This window comes from Panthera tigris, chromosome A1 (genome assembly GCF_018350195.1).
Source record: "Panthera tigris isolate Pti1 chromosome A1, P.tigris_Pti1_mat1.1, whole genome shotgun sequence".
Classification (NCBI taxonomy): Eukaryota; Metazoa; Chordata; class Mammalia; order Carnivora; family Felidae; genus Panthera; species Panthera tigris.
In genome coordinates this window covers 200,833,831-200,855,012 of record NC_056660.1, presented here as the reverse complement: position 1 = coordinate 200,855,012, position 21,182 = coordinate 200,833,831, and the positions used below count along the sequence as shown (strand labels likewise).

Here is a 21,182-nt window from a genome sequence, read left to right as displayed (position 1 = left end):
AAGGCCGTAGTCCCACAGGGATCCTAGGAGGGCTGAGCGAGAACAGGAGCGTGGCTTGAGAGCTCCCCTCCTACCATGCCTGCCACAAAACCCTTTGCCCTCCGGTTTCTTACTTGCAAGATGAAAACAATAGTATCTACTCCCCATACCTACAAGGGTTTTATGTACAAGTCTCTTTGAAATCACTAAAAACTTAAAGACTGGAATTCATCATGACCATCATGCAGTAACACAAATGTGAAGATTATGAGAGATTGATTTGCATGAGATTGATTCTATGCTACAACATTTTTAAAAAAATGAAAAGATGAGCAAAGGAGAAAAAATGCGTCTGATTACTTAGCTTTCACTTAGAATCTTACAGTGAGCACTTACTCTAATAAGACTTTAAAAATTAGATTTGGAAGTCTTTCTTCTTTGTACCTTTTTTTATCTTATTATTAAAATTCTGATGGATCGAGTAGAATAACACATAGTTTTCATTTTAACTTTTCAAATTCTCACATTAAGTCATATTCAAAATGAAGGTAAAAATCTCAAATATTGAATCTTTTTTTTCCACCCCCTGTAGTCAGCCTCTGATTGTCAACTTTTATTTGTGATCATTTTCTTCGGTTTGTTAATCACGCATCTTTCAAGGAGAAGAAAATCTACCAAAATGTTTTAGAGTTTTCCTTATTATTATTTTCTGTACTGAAAAGCATAAAATCATCAGTTCTTTCAGATACCTGAATTGAATTTTTTTCAAGCTCAGTGTCTAAATATGGTGAATAACAGCTTGTGTGTAAACCACTGTATATATCAGCACAAAGATCCTCAAATATTTAAAGAAAGAAAAAGATCTCGTAAAAACTCATTCTTAATTAGACAATGTAGGGAAGAGCCAAAGAAGCGGTTGTAGGAATCAGCTTCTAATCTTTGTATTTACGTGATCGTCATGTGAAAATATATTTAGAAATGTTCATTTTGCTGATGTCTGAGGGGGGTGATGATTAAAGATCACACTTTTAGGGTGTAAGGAACTACTTCTGCGTTCTCAGATAAAAAATATTATCTTTTTTGTTACATGAGCTCTTTCAGTTGTGTTAGGAACAAAGCAAACTGATGTAACTAAGTACAAGGATCACTCAGTTTAGTTAATGTCACAGCAAACGTTAGTTCCATTCACTTGCCAACTAAAGAAGAAAACTTTAAATATATTTGGCATGTATTTGTGACTGATGGATTATTTTAATTAATTTCAGGGTTATTTCAAGTAATAGGTCACATATTGTGAAACTGCCAGTTAACAGGGTAAGTTGTTTTTTCACATATACATACAGAAATGGGAACAGTCCTGACTAGTTGGGAGAACTGACCCTGTGATGTTTAGGCAGCCTCTCCAGGAAATGGAAGTAATCTCAGGTTAGGCCTCATTCTTCAGTTTGAAATGACCATATGGGCACAAGCTCTAGGTTTTCCCAAGAAATCAAATTCAAATTCAGGCTGCTGCCCTGAACTTTTAAGTGAGTAAAAGGGTCAATATGAAATCATTTAGTTATTCCGCAAGTGATAGGAGGAATCTGGAGATTGAGCAGAGAAAGGTATTGTGGTTTTTATTTTTATCATTGTCAGTTTCTTGTTGTCAAGAAAGATACTGCCTTATCAGCTTAATATGCTTACAAAATAAATGAAAAGCCAATGGACTGATTTCAGTTGTGATCATTACCTAAGGAGATCAGTATCCAGAATCTCAGCTCTCCTGTCTGTGAATGTCTAAACTGCGAGATTCCTTTATATGGAATTCCTATACAAATACATTCCTAAGTGAAAGGGCAGCAATTAGAAAATTTGTCGGGCAACTAATTCAAAAGATTCTGTTTTAATTTCTTTCCATGAACAAAGGGGAAACTCTATGTGAATGTAGGCAATTTCCAGATTTATAAGCATATGCAAATAAAGCATGACGATGGTAATTTTTGCAGTTTTAAAATCTTGAACTAACTTTTCTTTTCTGCTTAGCAAACTCAGATATTTCCCCAGTTGAATAGCTAGTGGATACTTAGGGAATTCAGTAATAAAAGTCTCAAAAAGAAACATAATTAGGAAGGCAGATCTGCTTGGACACGATTACACAATGTATTCCAAAGCTAAATATAAATGACTTTGGATTGTCTGTCTCCTGTTCCTTTTCCATTAGCCTAAAGAATTACCCTTCCTATCAGCAACTCCATATGATTTATCATTTATGTAGGTTTTTTTTTTTTTAATGAATGGTCCTGTTAGTGTAAATTCGTATGGCTTGAATCTAGATATTTCTAAAGCCAGTAAAATTTGAAATTGTCATCAGTCTGATTCTATGTTAATTTTGACATGTTTTCATTTGTCATTATTTTAAATGGCAGCAACTGAAATTTATGCATACTCCACATCAGTTCCTTCTTCTCAGCAGTCCACCAGCCAAAGAATCTAATTTTAGAGCTGCTAAAAAACTCTTTGGAAGCACCTTTGCATTTCAGTGAGTATGGTTTAACGCTGATGGGGATATAGCTTCACCTCAGTCTTCCAGAAATGTGTGGGGAGGAAAACATTCACTTGTAGTAGTTGGCTGTGAGCACTGACTAGTCCAGTGCCTGATACTTGACTTGGAAATTCAGGACTTTCTGAAGGTACATGATTTATCATGCTATGGCTACTTTAGAGGATTATTAATGTTTGGTTTTACCTTGTCCTTCCCCTCCTCTGTGCTTTAGTGGCTCACATATTGAAAACTGGCACTCTATTCTGAGAAATGGTCTGGTCGTTGCTTCTAATACTAGACTGCAGGTAAGGTTCTGGATGCTTTACCAAGACCATATATACTTTTGTGTTAGAGTTCAATAAGCAGTCCTGGTGTTTTGTTCTTATGTGAAAAGGGGTAAGCAAGCGGGCTTCAAAAAATTACATAGGATTTTTAAAAGGCGTAAGTAATGTTCACAAAATAACTGAAGCAGAATTGACCTATAAATCATATAGGGATGGAAAGGAAAAGAAATTGAATTCCCTATGAGAAAACAGTAAAGTCACTTTGAGCTTAAGTAGAAGAAAAATTATCATGCAGAAAGTAAAAGCGTACAAGCATTCTGTTGCTAATTCAACACAGATTTCTTGAGCACTGCCCAAGTGTGAATACGTTAAGAAAAAGTAGGGCTAAGAGTTAGCAAAATGGAGATTGGATACCAAAGCGCTATCTGTTGCCTGCTTTACCGTCTCTGGGGCAGCACTGGGAGTTAGCGGGATGTTGCGGGTATAGTGCTCATCTTTATTTATTCCCTTCATCTCCAATACCCTACCTCACTCTCATTCAGCTGATTTTCATCTGAAGATGGAAAGAGGTCAGGAAATGAGACGCTCAATCCCATCACCTGTGCCAGATCTCACGCTCTGTGACAGTTGAGATGATACAGTTAAATGTAAACGTCCATAAACACACACTTATTCGATTAGTATTCAGTTCATACTAAATAGGGCACAGGGGTTCTAGAAGACAGGGATAATGAGAGAGAATTTTAATTGTTCTGAGTAGTTTCTTAGAACAGTGGAAGAGTTTCAGTTAATGAAACTGTAACCTGCAAGGTTAGAGGCGATAAGAACGGGATTACAGTGTTGGGTAATGAAAATGTCAATAGGCTCCTTTGTGGCTATACTAGCATGTGAGTCCTAATCAAAACCCTCACCATATATAATGCAGTCTGGTTTGTTTTCAGTATTTTGGAGTCAAATATTTTGGGTAAAAACGTTCCTTTGTAATAATTCACTGACTTTGTCATAGATCAGGTGGAAAACTCTAAAATTAAAGATTTTTTTTCTCTGGCCATCACTTTTTATGTATCAACTCACTGAATTTTGAGGACAAAGATATTAGTAGTCCTATTTTCAAATGAGTCCTTTAGGAAATAGCTTTATCATTTTCTAAGAATTTATGCTCCAACATGAGACTAATTTTTCTTACGTAAAGTATTAACCTTTGAAACCGTTGGCTGCCCACTTTCTCTCCCCCTTCTTCCCCTTTTAGCTCCACGGTGCAATGTATGGAAGTGGAATCTATCTTAGTCCAATGTCAAGCATATCTTTTGGTTACTCAGGTAAGCGTGTGCTTCATTTTTACTTTTTAAATTTTTTTGAGTTTATTTATTTAATTCGAGAGAGAGAGAGCGTGCATGCATGCAGGTGAGCAGGGAAGGGGCAGGGAGAGAGGGAGGGAGAAAGAATCCCAAGCAGGCTCCATGCTGTCAGTGGCAGAGACTGACACGGGTCTCGATCTCACCAACCTTGAGATCTGACCTGAGCCAAAATCAAGAATCAGACACTTACCGAATGAGCCACCCAGGAGCCCCTTAAAACCAATTTATGAATTTTGTAACTATATCGATTTCTAAATATAGCAAGAGAATTTCCTATCCCTATTTTCCATGCAAATTTTTTTAAAAAGCTGTATTTTCTACTTCCTAACACTGTCAGGACTTCTAAACCCACTGACTTTCCACCCCAAGTCACAGGAGCTGGTTCTTCAGGAGCCCATCGTGATCATTGGTGCCCCATGCAATGAAATCTTAGGCAAAGTGTCAAGGGATTGTATTTGAGGGGCATGATACAGCTTTGTTCCTGAATTACTCTTTTCTTGGTGTCCTCAGGGATGAACAAGAAGCAGAAGGTGACAGCCAAAGACGAGCCGGCCTCAAGCAGTAAAAGCAGCAGCACATCACAGGTGTTGTAGTGACTCGAGTGGCTGATGTGATGAGTGAACGTTAGCCTCATTAGCCAGCAGGACATCAATAAGTCTGGCTTTTTAAGTCTTCAGAGTCATTGTAAATAGTCATTACGCATGAAGGAACAAAACTTACCCTCACGTGTAATAATCAGAGCGCCTTTATTCAGTAAACATTCAGCAAGTATTTATTAAGCTTCTCCTGTAATGTTTTAGAGACTGCTAAGCATTGGGCTATAGTGATAATAAAAAATAGATCGCAAAACAATAGAGAATTCCTTTGGGAGCTTACATTCTGTTGAATGGCTGTGAATGAATTAAATATAGATTTAGATAGAATGCTAGGTGGTGGAGAAAAATGGAGAAAAATCAGGGAACAGAGATGTTTAATACCGTGAGATAGAAGATGGGACCAGAGTGACTGTCCCTGGGCTGGTCAGGAAAGGGTGCTCTTTCTCAGGTTATTGTGTGGAGACCTATAGTCAGTGAGTCCATGAGCCCTATGAGAGGAAGAACATTCCAGGCAGAGAAAAGAGCAAGCACAGATCCCTTGTTGTTTCAGAGGAAACAACCATTCTGGACCAATTAAAAATCTACTTAATGAATAATGTGACTTTAAATTGAAAAAAAAAAAAAAAAAGGATAGCTAACTTAGTATCTAAAAACAAAGCAAACTACAGATTTTCTACATGAGATTTTTCTGAAACGCCTGCAGCTTAAGTTAATGGTGCTGTAAGAATGGGTTGGTTTTAGGTTAGTTAGATGATCTGGAATAACTGATTTTAATGTTTAAAAAGACCATGCAATTTTAATTTTGTTTCCCTTGAAACAAGGATGCCAGGCTTCCAGTGAAAATAAATTTGAGTTCTAATTCTATGATGTGATGCTGTTAAACTTTAATTTAGCCTTTTTAGTTCACTTATCTTGAGAGTGATTTGATAATGATTATGTACAGAAATTAAATGATATAACAAATATAGCTTGACATTAAGAAAGAATTCAAGGATATTACTGCTAGTCTAGATAGCCCCCCCCTACACTTTTTTTTTTAATCTGGAGCTATCTCAGGGGCTATTATTTTTTAACGATGATGAGTTCTCTTTTCACTTGAGCAACTGCCCCATTTTCAGTCTAATTTTTAAATTCTTTTGGAATTTAGTCACAGAAAAAAGGACAACAATCCCAATTCCTGCAAAGCCGTAACCTAAAATGCATCGCCTTATGTGAAGGTACGTTGAAAGTTCTACAAACCTTGTAGCATTAATTCTCTATGTTATATGTATTTAGGAATTTGAGTATATTTACAGAATGCTCATAATGCATTAGTGACAGCATTATTCCTCGTGACCTTCTCTAAGGGCACAGATGGGAAACAGGTACAATATAGAGCGTTAAAGGTGAAAAACAAAGTGTCACTGGCAAGAGTTCAAACAGTGCTATATTTTATTCTTGGCAGATATCTCAGAATGGTAATTATATTTTCCTGATCAAGTATTACTAATCTCTTGTGTTAATATGCCACCTTCCTCTTTAAGTTGGCTTTTGAATGTATAATACCATGGAAAATTGGAAAGATGAACCAAGCACCAAGAAGAGAACCCAAATAGGTCTTCTGAAATTATTCATTTCTTCTGAACTTGGGATAGAAAAATCGATAGGCGATTTGGAAAATCATACACTTTTCTTTGTTCTTGCTATAAAATCTGACCTTGACTAGAAAAGCATTTTTTCCTTGTGTTGAGAGTTTTCAGTAGCCACTCTTAATTGCCTTTTAAGTTTTCAACCCTTGATAGTTATATGGGAGACCAAGTTGTTTTCCACATAGTTCCCGAGTCAGGACTGTTTGCTTTTGATAATACACAAGTGATTGCTTTCCTGTTGTTACGCTGATGGTGTTTAAAACATAAAATTGTTACATGACATTTCATTGTTTTTACTACATTTTTGACAGCTAATTAGGTTAAACAATTTTTCATATGCTGGTCTGTGCATGTTCTTTTTGCTTTTAGATTCTAAGAGCCAGGTGTATAGTAACTTAGAAAAAATAGTTCTTTACTTTTATCTTCCACTTACAGTGATCACCTCACCTGACCTGCACAAACATGGAGAGATATGGGTCGTCCCCAATACTGATCATGTCTGCACACGATTCTTCTTTGTGTAAGTGTAAAGGTTCACATTTGTGTCTTACTGTCTTCTCCATGAATGAGATAGTAGTGACTACATTTCTTTCTTTCTTTTCTTTTTTTTTTTTTTTTGGTCATTTTAGCTGCCAATATATAATAGACAGCTAATTTCTCATTATATTAATGTTTGTTTTATTTTAATGAGCTCTAAAAAACAGAGTGATATTTAAATGTTAATTTAGAAGAACTGAAGAAAAACATCCTGTCTCTTTAACCATTTATGTGTGCATGTATGTACATGTGTATATATGTGTATATATACATACACACAGATAGATGTAACATAGATATACACACACATACACACATATCTTTATCTATGGACTTAAAAATACGATAACTGGGAATGAAGAAAACAATAATGAGAATGCCCTGTCCTTATGAAAAGTTGATGCAGGACATACTGATGTGGAGTTTTGACACAGCTGTATCAAAAGAGCTGTATGAAAATGTAATAGCATTAGTTTTCAGCCCTAAATAAATAATAAGTCCAGTAAACCTGTCTGATGTTCACCCATCTTTGTTTGACTCCCAACCCCTTCCCCTACCTGTTTCTTCCTCATCCATGGTCCAATCACAGGAAACCCCTCGGGGAAGAATTGAGCATATCTGTTTTATACTTTTATGTAGTCTTCTAAACAGAAGATGGAAAAATGCACTGGGTCGCTTTATAAGCCATGTCAAAATGACTGCAGCAAGATTGCTTCGATGTATAATGTATCTGTAGGATGCTATGCCTACAGCATTTGATCTCTTACCTAATGGACAGGTGACAATGGAAATTTTATGAACTGCCTGGTTTTCTTTTGGATAATATGAAAACTGACTTTCTTATGATACTGATTTACATATTATGTATTTATATATCTTCTGTATTTTTGATACACATTAATACATAAGTTATGTATTGTGAGACATATATATATCTATAGATTTTTTTTCTTAATGCCAAAGCAGCCATAAGTGTTGTAGAAAAAGCCTGCTTTGGTTAGACAGTTTGTGTCCAGGCTCACCAGTTAGATGATGTTAACCATGCTACATAACCTTCCTAAGTTTCATCAGTGGGTACAGTACAGTATCATCAGTAGATATGGTAGCACAATATATCTACCTTAAGGGGCAGAATCCCAACAGGAAACCCGTGGCCCATGAAAAATACTGTAATTTCTTTTTTTTTTTTTAATAATAATATGGATTTATTTTTGAGAGAGAGAAAGAGAGAGACAGAGCCTGAGCAGGGGAGGATCAGAGAGAGAGAGAGAGAGAGGGAGACACAGAATCTGAAGCAGGCTCCAGGATTTGAGCTGTCAGCACAGAGCCTGACACGGGGCTCAAACCCACAAACCCTGAGATCATGACCTGAGCCGAAGTCGGACGCTTAACCGACTGAGCCACCCGGTCACCCCCAAAATACCATAATTTCTATCATCCACAAGTAAGTTACTTAAAAAGGTGTGGTTTATAGGGGAACCATGGTCTAGTGTAGTAACCAGGATCTAGTAACACCACAGCTGTTGTTACTACATATACTTAGGGCCAAAAGGACAAGAACAAGAAACAATTATGAGACCTGGCAGGAGAACCCTTTCTAGTTCAGCAGCTTTGAAAGTCTACACATAGCCCGAGGTGCCCTTGTGGATCTGGAGCTAAGGGAAACCTGGACTTTGTCCTCCTGCCAAGGTCCTGCTGGGACTCCCCATTTCCTCTACCAGAAAGTAGAGGGCCAGGGAGCATACTGAGAGAGTCCGTACAAATCAGTCTCCTGGGTCAGAATGCAAGGTAGACAAGGATGCCATGTGGGTCTGGAGGTTCCTAGAGAAGCTATCTGCATGCTAGCTTAAGGTTATTATGAGCACAAAGTTGGTGCTATGCAGATCTCCATTGAAAGGCACTCATTAAATACTTTTTTTCCCTCTTTTTTTTTTTTTTTTTTTTTTGAGAGAGAGAAAGAGAGAGCCTGTGCACATGAGCAGGGGAGGGGCAGAGAGAGAGGGAGAGAGAATCCCAAAGCAGGCTCCATGCTCAGTGTGAAGCCCGACTCAGGGCTCAGTCTCACAACTGAGATCATGACGTGAGCCGTAATCGAGAGTGGGATGCTTAACCCACCGAGCCACCTAGGTGCCCCTCCCCTCTTCTTTCTTTACCATCGTGACTGTTATCTTCTGTTAGAAGATTGGCTTTCCCAAAGACACATCCAGTCCCGAAGTTGTTTCATTGAGTGGCCTTAGGATTTAGAAAGTAACTCCAAAGTCCTCTCCTTAGCCTGATGTTAATTTATCCCTTTTAGTAACTTGCTAAAAGTCAAATGTATTGAGCCAAATAATCAACTTTAGATATTTAAGTATGCATTCTAGCATTATTTCTTTGAAATTTTACATAAATTATGTGTAAAATAAATCTGTAGGGATATATGTGTTGGGTGTGTATTATGTGTGTATCTGGAGAGAAGGATATCTGTATTAGAAGAAAAATTTGAGGAAAGACCACCTGAAGAAAAGAGAACAAAATTCTTCTAGTATATTTGGATACTTTACAAATAGTATAAAGAAAAAAATTCTCTTAAGATAATGATTTTAATTTCTTTATAATTTTTTTTAATGTTTATTCATTTTTTTGAGAGATAGAGACAGAGAGAGAGAGAGAGAGAGAGAGAGAGAGAGCATGAGTGGAGGAGGAGCAGAGAGAGAGGGAGACACAGAATCTCAAGCAGGCTCCAGGCTCTGAGCTGTCAGCACAGAGCCCGACGTGGGGTTCGAACTCACAGACTGTGAGATCATGACCTGAGCTGAAGTCAGACACTTAACCCACTGAGCCACCCAGGTGCCCCCTATTTTCATTTCTTTGTAAATGCAAATGTGATTTCATCCTTTTTCTCTGCACCCTCAGGAAAGAAGGGACTAATTAAGGAAAATTGATAAGATTCAAACACATCAAAAGGAGAATCCATTCACTAATTATTGTACATTCTAATTACAACCATCAGCTTCTTTATAAAGGATATAATCACAGAGTTCTGTGAGTGATGTGCCTCCCCAGTGAGTGGTAACATCTAGGAAAAGATAAATTGAGGAGAAAGAAGTGAGTTATCACAAATATACTGTTATCAGACAGAAAATCTTATTTTCTTATTATTTTATTTTGTTTTTTTTTATTAACATTATCTGATTCCTTATTCAGAAGTCTGACCTGATAGTAGGATATAAATTAATGTTCCTTCTTTTTTATCTATTATTAAGTGAAACTACTAAAATATTTCAGTAATTTCCATGCTAATCTGATTTCTAGAATGGAGATAATAAAACACTAATTTAACATCCTATTCATACTCTTTCCAACAAGTAAACAACAACACAGAGTAAAGGAAGAATTGTGGGGATATTTTAGGGAACAGACTGCTACATCAAAAAAAATTTTGAAAGTAAAATTTAAAGGAAGACATCACTTAGAAAAAAAAGAATAAGTTCAAAAAAATTTTGTTGGATAATTTCAAAGTGAATGAACTTAATCAAATTTTAATGCTTTAGGCAAAATGTAATAATTAGATGTTTTGAACAGATTGTAACCAATTTTAAGTGTCTTAAGGATTCCTGATAAAGTTTGATTTGTGATTGGGCTTGAGACACATGTACACAAAGGCATTAAGGCCAATATTTAGAAATATGGCAGCAGTTTTTAAAAGGGGCTAGAAGCTGGGCTCGCCGAAGTAGAAGATGCAAAAACCAAATGGATGTATTGTACTCTAGTTATATGCAACAAACATGCCTGCTTCACAGTGAATGGGGAATTTTAGAGCAAGAGAAGGAAGATTTACTATTGGTATTTCCCATTAATAGGATTATTAAATAATAAAATTGAGGATAAGGTAAGTGATAATTTGGCAAGTAAACAGGTGTGTCCAGTGCCATGCCCCCCCCCCCCCCTCGCAGCTAACCCTCACCCCCACCCCATCCTGCCATAGTGACAGCTGTTAGAGGTAAGAGTATATGTCTTCTCCCTCAGCTCTCTGGGACCCAGGAAAGGTTAAGAACTGCTAGGTTTGTATATCCTGCTTATTTGATGTTACAACCTGTTTCATGCTTTAGTGTTTCTTTGATTTAGAGCAGGTAGATCTTCGAATGAATTGTTTCCATATGTTGTCTATTAGATAAAGTTAAGGTATATACACTCCCTCCTATTTTTCAAGACATACCAATAAGTTCAGAAACTTAAGAACGGGAAGGACCAAATCAGGTAAGTCTGCAGAGAAGGGATTGGGTATTTTCAGGTTTCTGAGTCAAGCAGATCTCAGGGCTAAATACGTTTCAGGAATTCTTATCCAAAATCTATCTTCTAAGGTCTAGCACAAATATCACCTCTTCCATGCAGCTCCCAGTTAAAATTAATCTTTCTTCCTGGTGTTCTTACACCCCACATTGCAGAACTTCCATTTAAAATTCAGTTTTTTCATTGTATCTGACTTTTCCATGAGGCTATCAACTGCCAAAGGGCAGACCCCTGCTCTTGCTTTTCTTTTACTCTCCTACATGCCCTGAAGCACTTCCCAAGGTACCCAATGCGGAGATGCCTGTCAGTACGTTTTTAATGAATGAACAAAAACAAAGCCGAAAAGGACAATATTTTGGATTACTAATGTATGGTTTTTACTTTTGGTCAAAGTTTGAAATATATCTAAAGAAGATACAAGAAAAATTTGTAAAATAAGAACTGTATAATGGCCATTAAATGAAAAGAAAGAGAACTTTCATCATTATTTTGCAAAAACAAAACAAAACAAACAAAACCCACAAACAGTGTTTGAATGGGAACATAGTGAGTAGACAGACAACTTATTTGTAAAGTTGGAAGACAAACCATTTGGTCATGGCTCAGTGACACTGTGTGACATAAGCTGTGAGACATCAAGCTGATAAGATCGGGAACTTTGCTTTATCCCCAGACTATAATAAATCCAATTTCTCTGTCTGCAACCCAGATCCCTTTCCAAGATTTAAACTGCCACATCACTCTCCTGCTTAAGATTCTTTCGGAGCTGCTTGCTTCTTATAAGACGAAATCCCGTGTCCTTTTACAAAGGGAACCACACAACTCCCCAGCCCTTTGTTCCTCCTTCAGTGCCACCGCCTTAGAAAGTCAAGGAGATCCAGTCCCCAGCCTCATGCCCCCCAGATCTCATTGCCCACAATTTCTCTCCTCCAGATGTTATGCGTCACAACCTGAACTGTGCACTACAATTCCCACACCTTCATGCTTTTCTTCTTTCCTTTCTCCATTGAGCTTGGATTCTCTCTTCCTCTCTACCCTCAAAGTAATTTATCTAATTCCTACTCATCCTTTAAATTTCAACATATGCCTTCCGTTCTTCCTAGAACTTTCCTAGACTCCTTTGTACCGCTCCTTAGTGTTACTGTGTGATGCCGTGGGCATGTTTTTGTCATTGGGTTATTCTTCCTTATGCATGGTCTTCTCCATTATTCTGTATACTTCTTGAGGTTGTGGACTGTATGGCTCATTTGTCTTTGTGTGCCCAGCACAGTGCTTAGCAGAAAAGAAGGAATGAATGAAATGCCCACATTTAACTGCTCGCTAGGTATTTCCCCTCGAGAAGTCTGCTCATACCTTAAAATCAGTGTGTACAAAGTGGACCCCATTATTGCTAAATCCCCTAATCAAGTTCTCGGCTTTCTCAATCTCTGCAGTCATTTTACATCAAAGAGACTTGCAATCTGAGCTCTTGTTCTTAATTTCTTTCTCCTTGTGCACTATAGTTATCAGCTCCCCGTATACCTTTACCGTTTTCTCCTTTCAGTATCTTTGTTTCCATGGATGTATCATTCTCTGCCCCAGAGTCCACCAAAAGATTACTAGTTATTCTCCATGCTTCTCATTACCCCTAATCTATCTTGTACAATGCCAGATTTATTAAACATTAAGATGATTAGACTAGTGATACCTCTTCATTGTATAGAAACTGAAATCAAAGGCAAGCAAAGAGAAGAAAATCACCTGTAATATCCCCACTTGGAGTTAAATACAGCTAATCTTTTGGTGTATAGTCTCCATTTCTATGCATATAAAATTTTAAGGTCATACTATTTATATCACATTAATATTCCTAAAGCAGAGTGTTGATTATACCTTGTTCATACAGACTGGTAGTTTTTAACAAACAAAAACATGGTATTCTGCAACATAGAGACCATTTTACTTTCCCTCAATTCTCCATACAAAACACTGATTGAATAAGATTATTATCCAAGGTGTTTCTTGAGAGCAGCTTGGAATTATTTTTCCCACTACTGTGCCTTTGTTCCGTCAGTCCAAATGATGGGCCTTCTCCCCAGCTTAGCCTTCTCTAATCTTCCAAGCCTAACTACATGGTCTTTTCCAAGGGGTCTTCTTGACATCCCAGTCAGACATGATTTCTGTCTTTAAGTTTTACTCACTCTTTTTTTTTTTTTAATATTTATTTATTTATTTTTGAGAGAGAGACAGAGTGTGAGCAAGGGAGGGGCAGAGACAGAGGGAGACACAGAATCAGAAGCAGGCTCCAGGCTCCGAGCTGTCAGCCCAGAGCCTGACGCAGAGCTTGAACCCACAGACTGCCAGATCATGACATGAGCGGAAGTCGAATGCTTAACCGACTGAACCACCCAAGTGCCCCTTTACTCGTTCTTGCTCATCATAAAATTTGCTTGTCCTTGATGCCTGCCTTACAGTTATTTGCATAACTTTATTATCTCCCCTCGTAAAGTGCAGATTCTGTTCACAAGAAACAACACATAGCAAATGAAAGCAATGACAAAAGACTGCATGTTCCAACGTAATGAAGAAATTGTACATGAGTTGTGACATAGACAATGCTGTTACAGCATCAGATATCTTCAGGAACTTTGGGGAAGTGCTGGATATCATTCGATTCACAGTGAATTTCTTCTTTTTATTGCTAATGAAAAATAGTGCTATTATTTCTGTATTCCAGATTCAGGGAGCCCGAAAACAAATTTACGTGTGCCATTCTTTAAAACTGTCACAAAGCTGCTACATCAGTTTGAGAATAGAACATGTCGATACATTCAAAAGTTTTTATCCACGAAATTTTGTAACATACCCAGAGAGTTCCAGACAGCTAAATTCCATCTGTTGTCTTATTTTCCTTCTCATAGCTTTTTAGGCAGATTGGTTTATTTTTTATTAAAATTTTAGTAATCTTCTTATACTCCTGGGAACATAAGTAATTTTAGACTTCTTTTAGATGGTTTCATTTTTCCTTCTTCAGAAAACCCTAGTCAAGTATATCATTTCCCTATGATATTATTCTTGCTCCATTTCTTTTTTTTTTTTTTTTAATTTGTTGCTTTCTGGGCATAAATGAACTTCACTGTTAACAACTGAGTGTTTGTCTGTAATACTAATAAATAGTTGCAAAGTATTCTGTATGCCATATTGTAATAAGTGCCCAAATGCTACTAGTATTACGTAGATATGAATTCTGCCAGTTGACCCAATCAAATGGTAGTTTGTCTTTCCTTTATTATTATATATGCTTCATAGTTTAAGACACCTGGATGCCTGGGCCAGTTTTATCCTTCCAACCCACAGCTGTTATGCTTTCTTGTGGGATTCACAGACAGTGGGAAAACATGCATTTTTCTTAATACTTTCAATCTCAGTCCCTCACTCTTGCTCTCCCCTCACCCTGTGCTCTTTGTGTCTTAAATTATTAGCATTTATTTAAAGAATGTGAGTCTCGTCTCCTTTCCACTAACTACATATGCTTTTAAAGTGTTGATGAACACATAGTATTGGGGGTAGCAGACCCTTCCATTTGGACATAGGGTGTCGGGGGAGTGGGACATGACTGGAGACAAAGTTTTGGTTTGAGTCCCGCAGGACCTGGTGTGCCATGCCAGTCTCATTGGATTTTGTCCTGCAAGTAAAGTGGAGGCCATTAGTATCACTGTAGCAGAGCAGAAAATAGTCTTAGGGGAGAGATGATGGGGTAAGTGTGGAGACAGAGAGATCAGCTATAATGTTATTATAATCATCTAGGTCAGTGTTTCTCACCACAGAAGAAAATGTGTTTGACATCGTGACTTGGGAAGAAACAATGTGTCCTTTGTGTGGTGCATTCAGTGTTCTGTATCTTATTCTACCATAATCTCATTGAAAAATGCTAGCCTGGACAATCTAAGTTAATTTCGGAACCCGCTAATTGTACATAACCTGAAACTTGAAAATCCCTTATTTAGATGAATGATAATGAAGGCCTAAATGAAGGTAATGGCATCAAATGGAGAGAAGATGCAACCGGGAATAATTAAGAAAACAGAAGCAAGATAACTTGGTGACTTACTGGAATCAGGCACATGGAAGAACCAAGAAGGACTGAAGTTACCTTGTTGGGAGAGTGGGTAGACAATGGTACTCCAAATTGAGATTTTGTTAGGATAAAAAAAAAGCAGTTTCAGGGTAAAAAAAGTTAAGTTCAGTTTTGAATACACTCGATTTGTGATTTCTGTGGGAAAATTACAGTTAGGGAAAGGTGTAAGGATTAGAGATATAGTTTAGGAATCAGCATGTGGGTGACAATTAAAGCAGTGGGAGGGATTGAAATAATTGAGATTTTGCAGATCATGAGAAGAGAAAACACTGAGAGTGAATTGTGGATAAAATCAGCATTGAAATGGGAGGCCACGGAAGAGGATGCGGTGAAGGAAATTGAGAATTAATAATCACAGGGCCGGGGCGCCTGGGTGGCTCAGTTGGTTGAACGTCCGACTTCGGCTCAGGTCATGATCTCACAGCTCATGGGTTCGAGCCCTGCGTCGGGCTCTGTGCTGATGGCTCAGAGCCTGGAGCCTGCTTCGGATTCTGTGTCTCCCTCTCTCTCTGCCCCTAACCCACTCGCATTCTGTCTCTGTCTCTCTCAAAAAATAAATAAACATTGAAAAAAAATCTTTTTAAATAATAATAGTCACAGGGCCAACGAGGAAGTGAAGAGATAGTATCACTTTAGGAAAAAGAGCAGTCCACTGTATCACATACTGCACACATAGCAGGTAAAGTCTTGTGAATTCCTCACCTAGGAGGCCGTGGGCAACCATTGTCAGTACGCTCAGTAGAGTGGTAGGATCAGACGAATGACTGCAGTGGCTTGAAGACATGAGAAGTTAGAAGGTATTACAGACAAATCTCAAAGGTCAGCATTAAGTTGGAAGGAATACAGATGGTAGTAGGTAGACTGGGTCTCAGTTAAGCCAAGAATACCCTATTCAACTTTGTGTCCTGTGTACAGAGGACACAGTAGGTGTCTAGACCCTACTATAGATGCCATAGAGCCAGAATAAACATAAATGCATATTGGGAAAATGAGAAGAGCTACATGTGGACTGTATGTGTAACTGGTACTATGGTTTTCTTTGTGTCTTCCCACTGTCCTTTTGGCAGTGTCTTTGCTTTCCAAAATCCGGATCCTGGAGGAACTAGCTGGATTGACTTGGTAAACACTATTATCTCCCTCGGAACGAGCCTGCCAGCCAGTTTGCCTCTCCAGCCTTGGCTCAGTATTACGGATGGCTTAATTTACCCTTAGTCCTGTGGGTAGCCGGGATTTGTGTAGAAGCCAGTAAAATGTATTTTACTTGCCCTGTAAAATATATCTTTTACATAGTTTGCCACAACGCACCAAATTTGATTTGGACAGTACTTAAAGCATTTCACTTGAACATTTTCCACTTAATTAACAGAACACTTACAGTTTGATCTCCTGACGAAATAATTATAACTGGGCTGTATACCACATACCCCTTTCTTTTCTTTGCGGTGGTGTTTCGCTATGAGTGTGTGTGTGTGTGTGTGTGTGTGTGTGTGCGCGCGCATATTTATACGGAAAGAATTAAACAAGTTGATAGGCAACCGTGGGTCAGTTCTTAGGAGTCTACATTCGATATAAATACAGTTATCACTAGGTGTTTAAGCAGTGGGTTATGTAAGGACCTGGGTTCTCATTGCTGTATGCCCTCCATTTCATTTCCCTGTATTGTGCTATTTCAGGAGAATTTTTATGTGGTTAGGAAAAGACAGTGGTGCGCATAAATCTTTGAGACTGCTTACAGCCCTGGTTATCTATTTTGAAGTAATTACCACTTCTCTAAAGCTTCTGTCTTGAAGTCATTTTTATGAAATAAAATTAATTCATCACCTATTCTACTTCTGACCGTTATCATGGAAGTTTAAAAATTCATTCTTGGAAAATTCTTATTGCCCAAGTAAGTTTATTTGAGGAAATGAAGAATCATCTAAAACGCAATTATTTCTTTTTAAAGGACTTTGCAACTGCTGTCCTTTAATGTTCTATTTTCACTTCTACAGCTTAGCTACACTTGGCGCACTTGCGTTCTAATGTGAAGTACCAGCATTAAGTAAGAACGTCTTGTATAGTCCGACTACGTAGAGCAGCCAGAACGTCTTGTATAGTCCGACTACATAGAGCAGCCAGAGATAAGAGAGAAAATGCAGCACTGATCACAACAGAGTGATGATGAGAGGGCAGGCATGGCAAAAGAGCAGCGGCAGAGAGTGAAGTCATTTCTAAGAGTGTCGCAGATGAATAAACAAATAAATGATTGAGGCTGGAGTGGGGCTGGGAAGTTTAGAAGCTAAAGAACGCAAAGCCGAAGCTGGTGTTTCCTCCACGGTAGGCTTCGTATAACAGCCACTGTGGGAAAATGTTTGCAAGGCCAGGGACATGGGTGCTTCCAGCATCACAAGCCGTGCTTTATGTGGGGGTGAAAAAGTTGAAATTAAGAAAGGAAGGAAGGGGAAATCGGGGCCCGATTGAGCATAATCATGTGTTTAGTAATGCAGACACATTATTAAATCCAGCAGAGAAATGGCTCCTTTGCTATTGATTCCCTTCAGTTGTACTTTGGGTGCCAAATAGCATTTCTAAGGTGGCTTAAGTGATTTTTGAATGTTTCGTCTTTTTAAATGTCTTATGTTTCTTTTTTGCATTTCAGCTATGAGGATGGCCAAGTCGGAGATGCAAATATTAACACGCAAGAAGGAGGCATTCACAAAGAGATCCTTCGAGTAATTGGTAATCAAACCGCTACTGGGTAAAGGACCACCATTTAATTAACGTGATTTGAAAGCCTTCCTCGGGTTCAAAGCTGGATTTTGAACTGAAGAAGATGATAAAATAATTTATTGTTATTATAAACAAAAGTAACCCTTTGAATACTGATTTTTTTCTTAGTATTTCTAAGTATCTCATTAAACATACCTAAAATGGTATACAATTTATCAATTGTAGGGTTATGGAATCTAGTAATAAAATTACAACAGCACTTAAACTTAAGTTTGGGTTGCTCACACAATAAACAGATTGAAAAAACAGTTTTGTGCTGATATTTTTATATTAAACTCTTTAATTGGAAATTTGGTATTATATACCGACATTTTAGGTTACCAAAATAGAACTGAGAACATTTTATAATGACGTCTAAATCTATACAATACTTTGCAATAAGTATGTTTGCACATTCCGATGTGCTATTTAATTAGTGTTATGAACATTCAAATGTTTGGGGAGGGGATATTTCCTATTCTCCTGTTACTTTTTTCTTAAACAAAAACAATTAGGTCTTAGATGCAGTGCTTTGCCCAAGAGTATGTAATGTACATATCTATAGATTCATGCATCAAAATGTGTGTGATGGTGCATATATGTGTGTGTATACACATATATGTGTATTGGCAACAGTGATGGCATGGCTCCATGATTCCATTCCCATTTAATGAAAAGAAAATAATATTCAGTAAGCAGGAAATCTGGACATAAACCAAGATATGAGTCAAATTTATCACCATTCATTCACTGAAAATATTTACAAACAATTTTTCTATTTGTTTAAATAATTTTTCCTTCAGTTAAGATTCAACTTTTATAACGTTCTCTAACGATTATAATTTGGGGAACACAGGTGCCCCAGGTGGACTAAATCTATATTCAAATGATTATATGTTTAAAAGAAGGGCCTCAGAATTTAAACAAACAGTATATATTTTTTATTTACTACAATGGAACATTTTTACAATTTATTTATACCACACCAGCATTTTTATATTTTTTCATCTAATACCTCTGCTTATGTTTTTTCGTATTGAGAAAGAAGACAAACTTTGAAGTTTCTTTTATATTAAAAGAACACAAATAGATTTATAGAGAATAATAGCACCAGCTCTCAGCATTTTCCTTTCAAGAGTCATGTGCTCATCAAAATCATTTCTATTTCTTTGGGTCCTGAAGTTATTCTTGCTCATTATAAGTTTTAATTGACAGTGTTTTATTTCCTACGTGATATCTTTGGAAAAAGGCCATTCATGAGAGCAGTTTAATTAACAAGTCTGCCACTCTATTCATACCCTGAATCAAGGCTCATATCTGATTCTAATTTATTTAGAAAGAAAAAAAAAGTAAAAATGTATAGTCATTTGCAAGTATAATGTTATAACTTCTGTGTTTATTTCCTTTGGCATACAAGGTGAGCAAAAAGGTCACACGCATCGCTAAGGGTTGCTATTTAAGTATTTACCTATTGTTTGTTTCCTTATATTGTAAATAATTGATAATGCCACTTATTTCTGCAAAAATAGACTTGAAGCGGTTGAGATATTAATCATTGTGATAGGATCCACTTAAAACATTGATCCATTCCGACTTGGGCCTCCAAACTCAAAGCCAGACTGAGGCATAGTAGGGCATAGATCTAGCATGTCACTTAGTGCTCTGTGACCAGATATTTGAAGACTTTCCATGGGACAAGTGGACGACTTGCTTCTTTCTGCCAAGACTCCCCAAGTCTCCCAAATCCCTTTGACTGCGTTTTAAAAACATTTTTAAGCGTCAAAATTACTATTTTCAAATTCATTTTGTGGCACGTTCTATATATAATATAGTTGTGAAGACGTACTGGCAGGATTTGGAAGTCGAGGTCTTGGAACCCCGCCTGTGTGGCCACTGGCAGCACTGAGGCAACTCCAAAAACGCCCTGTAGCGCCCCCCACCAAGCATAGTTTTCGAACCACGGACCTAATCCATTAAGGTTTTACTTAACAGTTGAGTGATCTACGAGGAGTGTAGTATCAGAATCTGAACTGGAATGGGTGGCTTGGAGGACTCAGGGGAGAGTATTTTAGGGAGGAAAAACTGGAAGAATGCAAACCTCTACCACCAGTTTAAGAATATAACTTGGATGTAAATTTTTTAAAAAATGAAAAGAAAACAATAAAAGTAGATTCACCTCTTAGAGCAGGGGAAGCAGTTGATAGTTTTAATGCCCACTAACTATTACAGACAATGGACATCTGTTATGATAATAAGATGTCTCCAAATAGTAACTAATTGAATGCTATTGCAGTGCAAAATGACAGATTTTAAGTTTGTTTTGAAAAATTAAGTGTCAGAATCTCTGTAAGCAAATATTCGAAGTATGAGAGCCAATCTTTTAATTGAACGTTTTTGATATTGGGGTTACTATAGTATACTGATACTTACCTTTATTTTTAAATAATCCAATTTCAGCATTAATTAATAATATTCATTAATATTCATCAATAAATGAATCATGCTTCCAAGTAGGTCCGTAAGATTTAGAAGTTTAAACATTATCATGCCTTGATTCAGTCACCCCATTAAGATATTACCCATTGACATATTTGATGATTCCAAACATGTGATATTGTATTGTATTTATATAATATTTGAAGTCTGTTCACTGATGCTTTGTAACAGTTGTATTAATTGTGTAGTCATTACTACTTAGCATTAACCCACTGAGCAAAGGTAATCATTTATTTTCATTCTTGAAGTAGGGAAAGAAGAACCTTAATTTATTAGTTCTGCTTTTTCCTACATTACTGATTTTTGTAAACATTTCACTATGAGTGATTTGTCCTTTTCATTGTCCACTGTATTGGAAAAAAAAAAGAAAATGAGTGAACATTTGAGAAGAGAAAAAAGTAATAATATACTTAAAACCTAGTGCTATAGAATACATTATGGTAAGGTACCTTGGGTGCCTTAGATTGCATTATGTTGAAATGATTTTTATTTTTATTTTCTCTTCAGCAAATCTCAGTCAAATGTTGGATTTGAAGGTGGTTTTTAAATTTAAAATTTAAATGAGTGCCACCTCCTCAAACTTAGTATCATTAATGTGGTGTAAGAAACCAACCCAAAAACCATTGCTAATGTTCTGAATATTTTT

The 21,182-nt window shown here is 37.2% G+C and overlaps 1 protein-coding gene across 1 annotated transcript in view; it reads left to right on the top strand.

Moving 5' to 3' along the window:
* PARP8 (poly(ADP-ribose) polymerase family member 8) overlaps positions 1-18,309 on the top strand; it is a 175,591-nt gene extending 157,282 nt beyond the window's left edge. The window contains exons 20-27 of the mRNA XM_007076652.3: positions 1,245-1,293; positions 2,385-2,497; positions 2,733-2,805; positions 4,034-4,103; positions 4,653-4,726; positions 5,886-5,955; positions 6,802-6,886; positions 17,931-18,309. Coding sequence (XP_007076714.1) covers positions 1,245-1,293; positions 2,385-2,497; positions 2,733-2,805; positions 4,034-4,103; positions 4,653-4,726; positions 5,886-5,955; positions 6,802-6,886; positions 17,931-18,033 — 637 coding nt within the window. The 3' untranslated portion in view covers positions 18,034-18,309. The remainder of the gene's footprint in view (positions 1-1,244; positions 1,294-2,384; positions 2,498-2,732; positions 2,806-4,033; positions 4,104-4,652; positions 4,727-5,885; positions 5,956-6,801; positions 6,887-17,930) is intronic.
* The last annotated feature ends 2,873 nt before the right edge of the window (positions 18,310-21,182 follow it).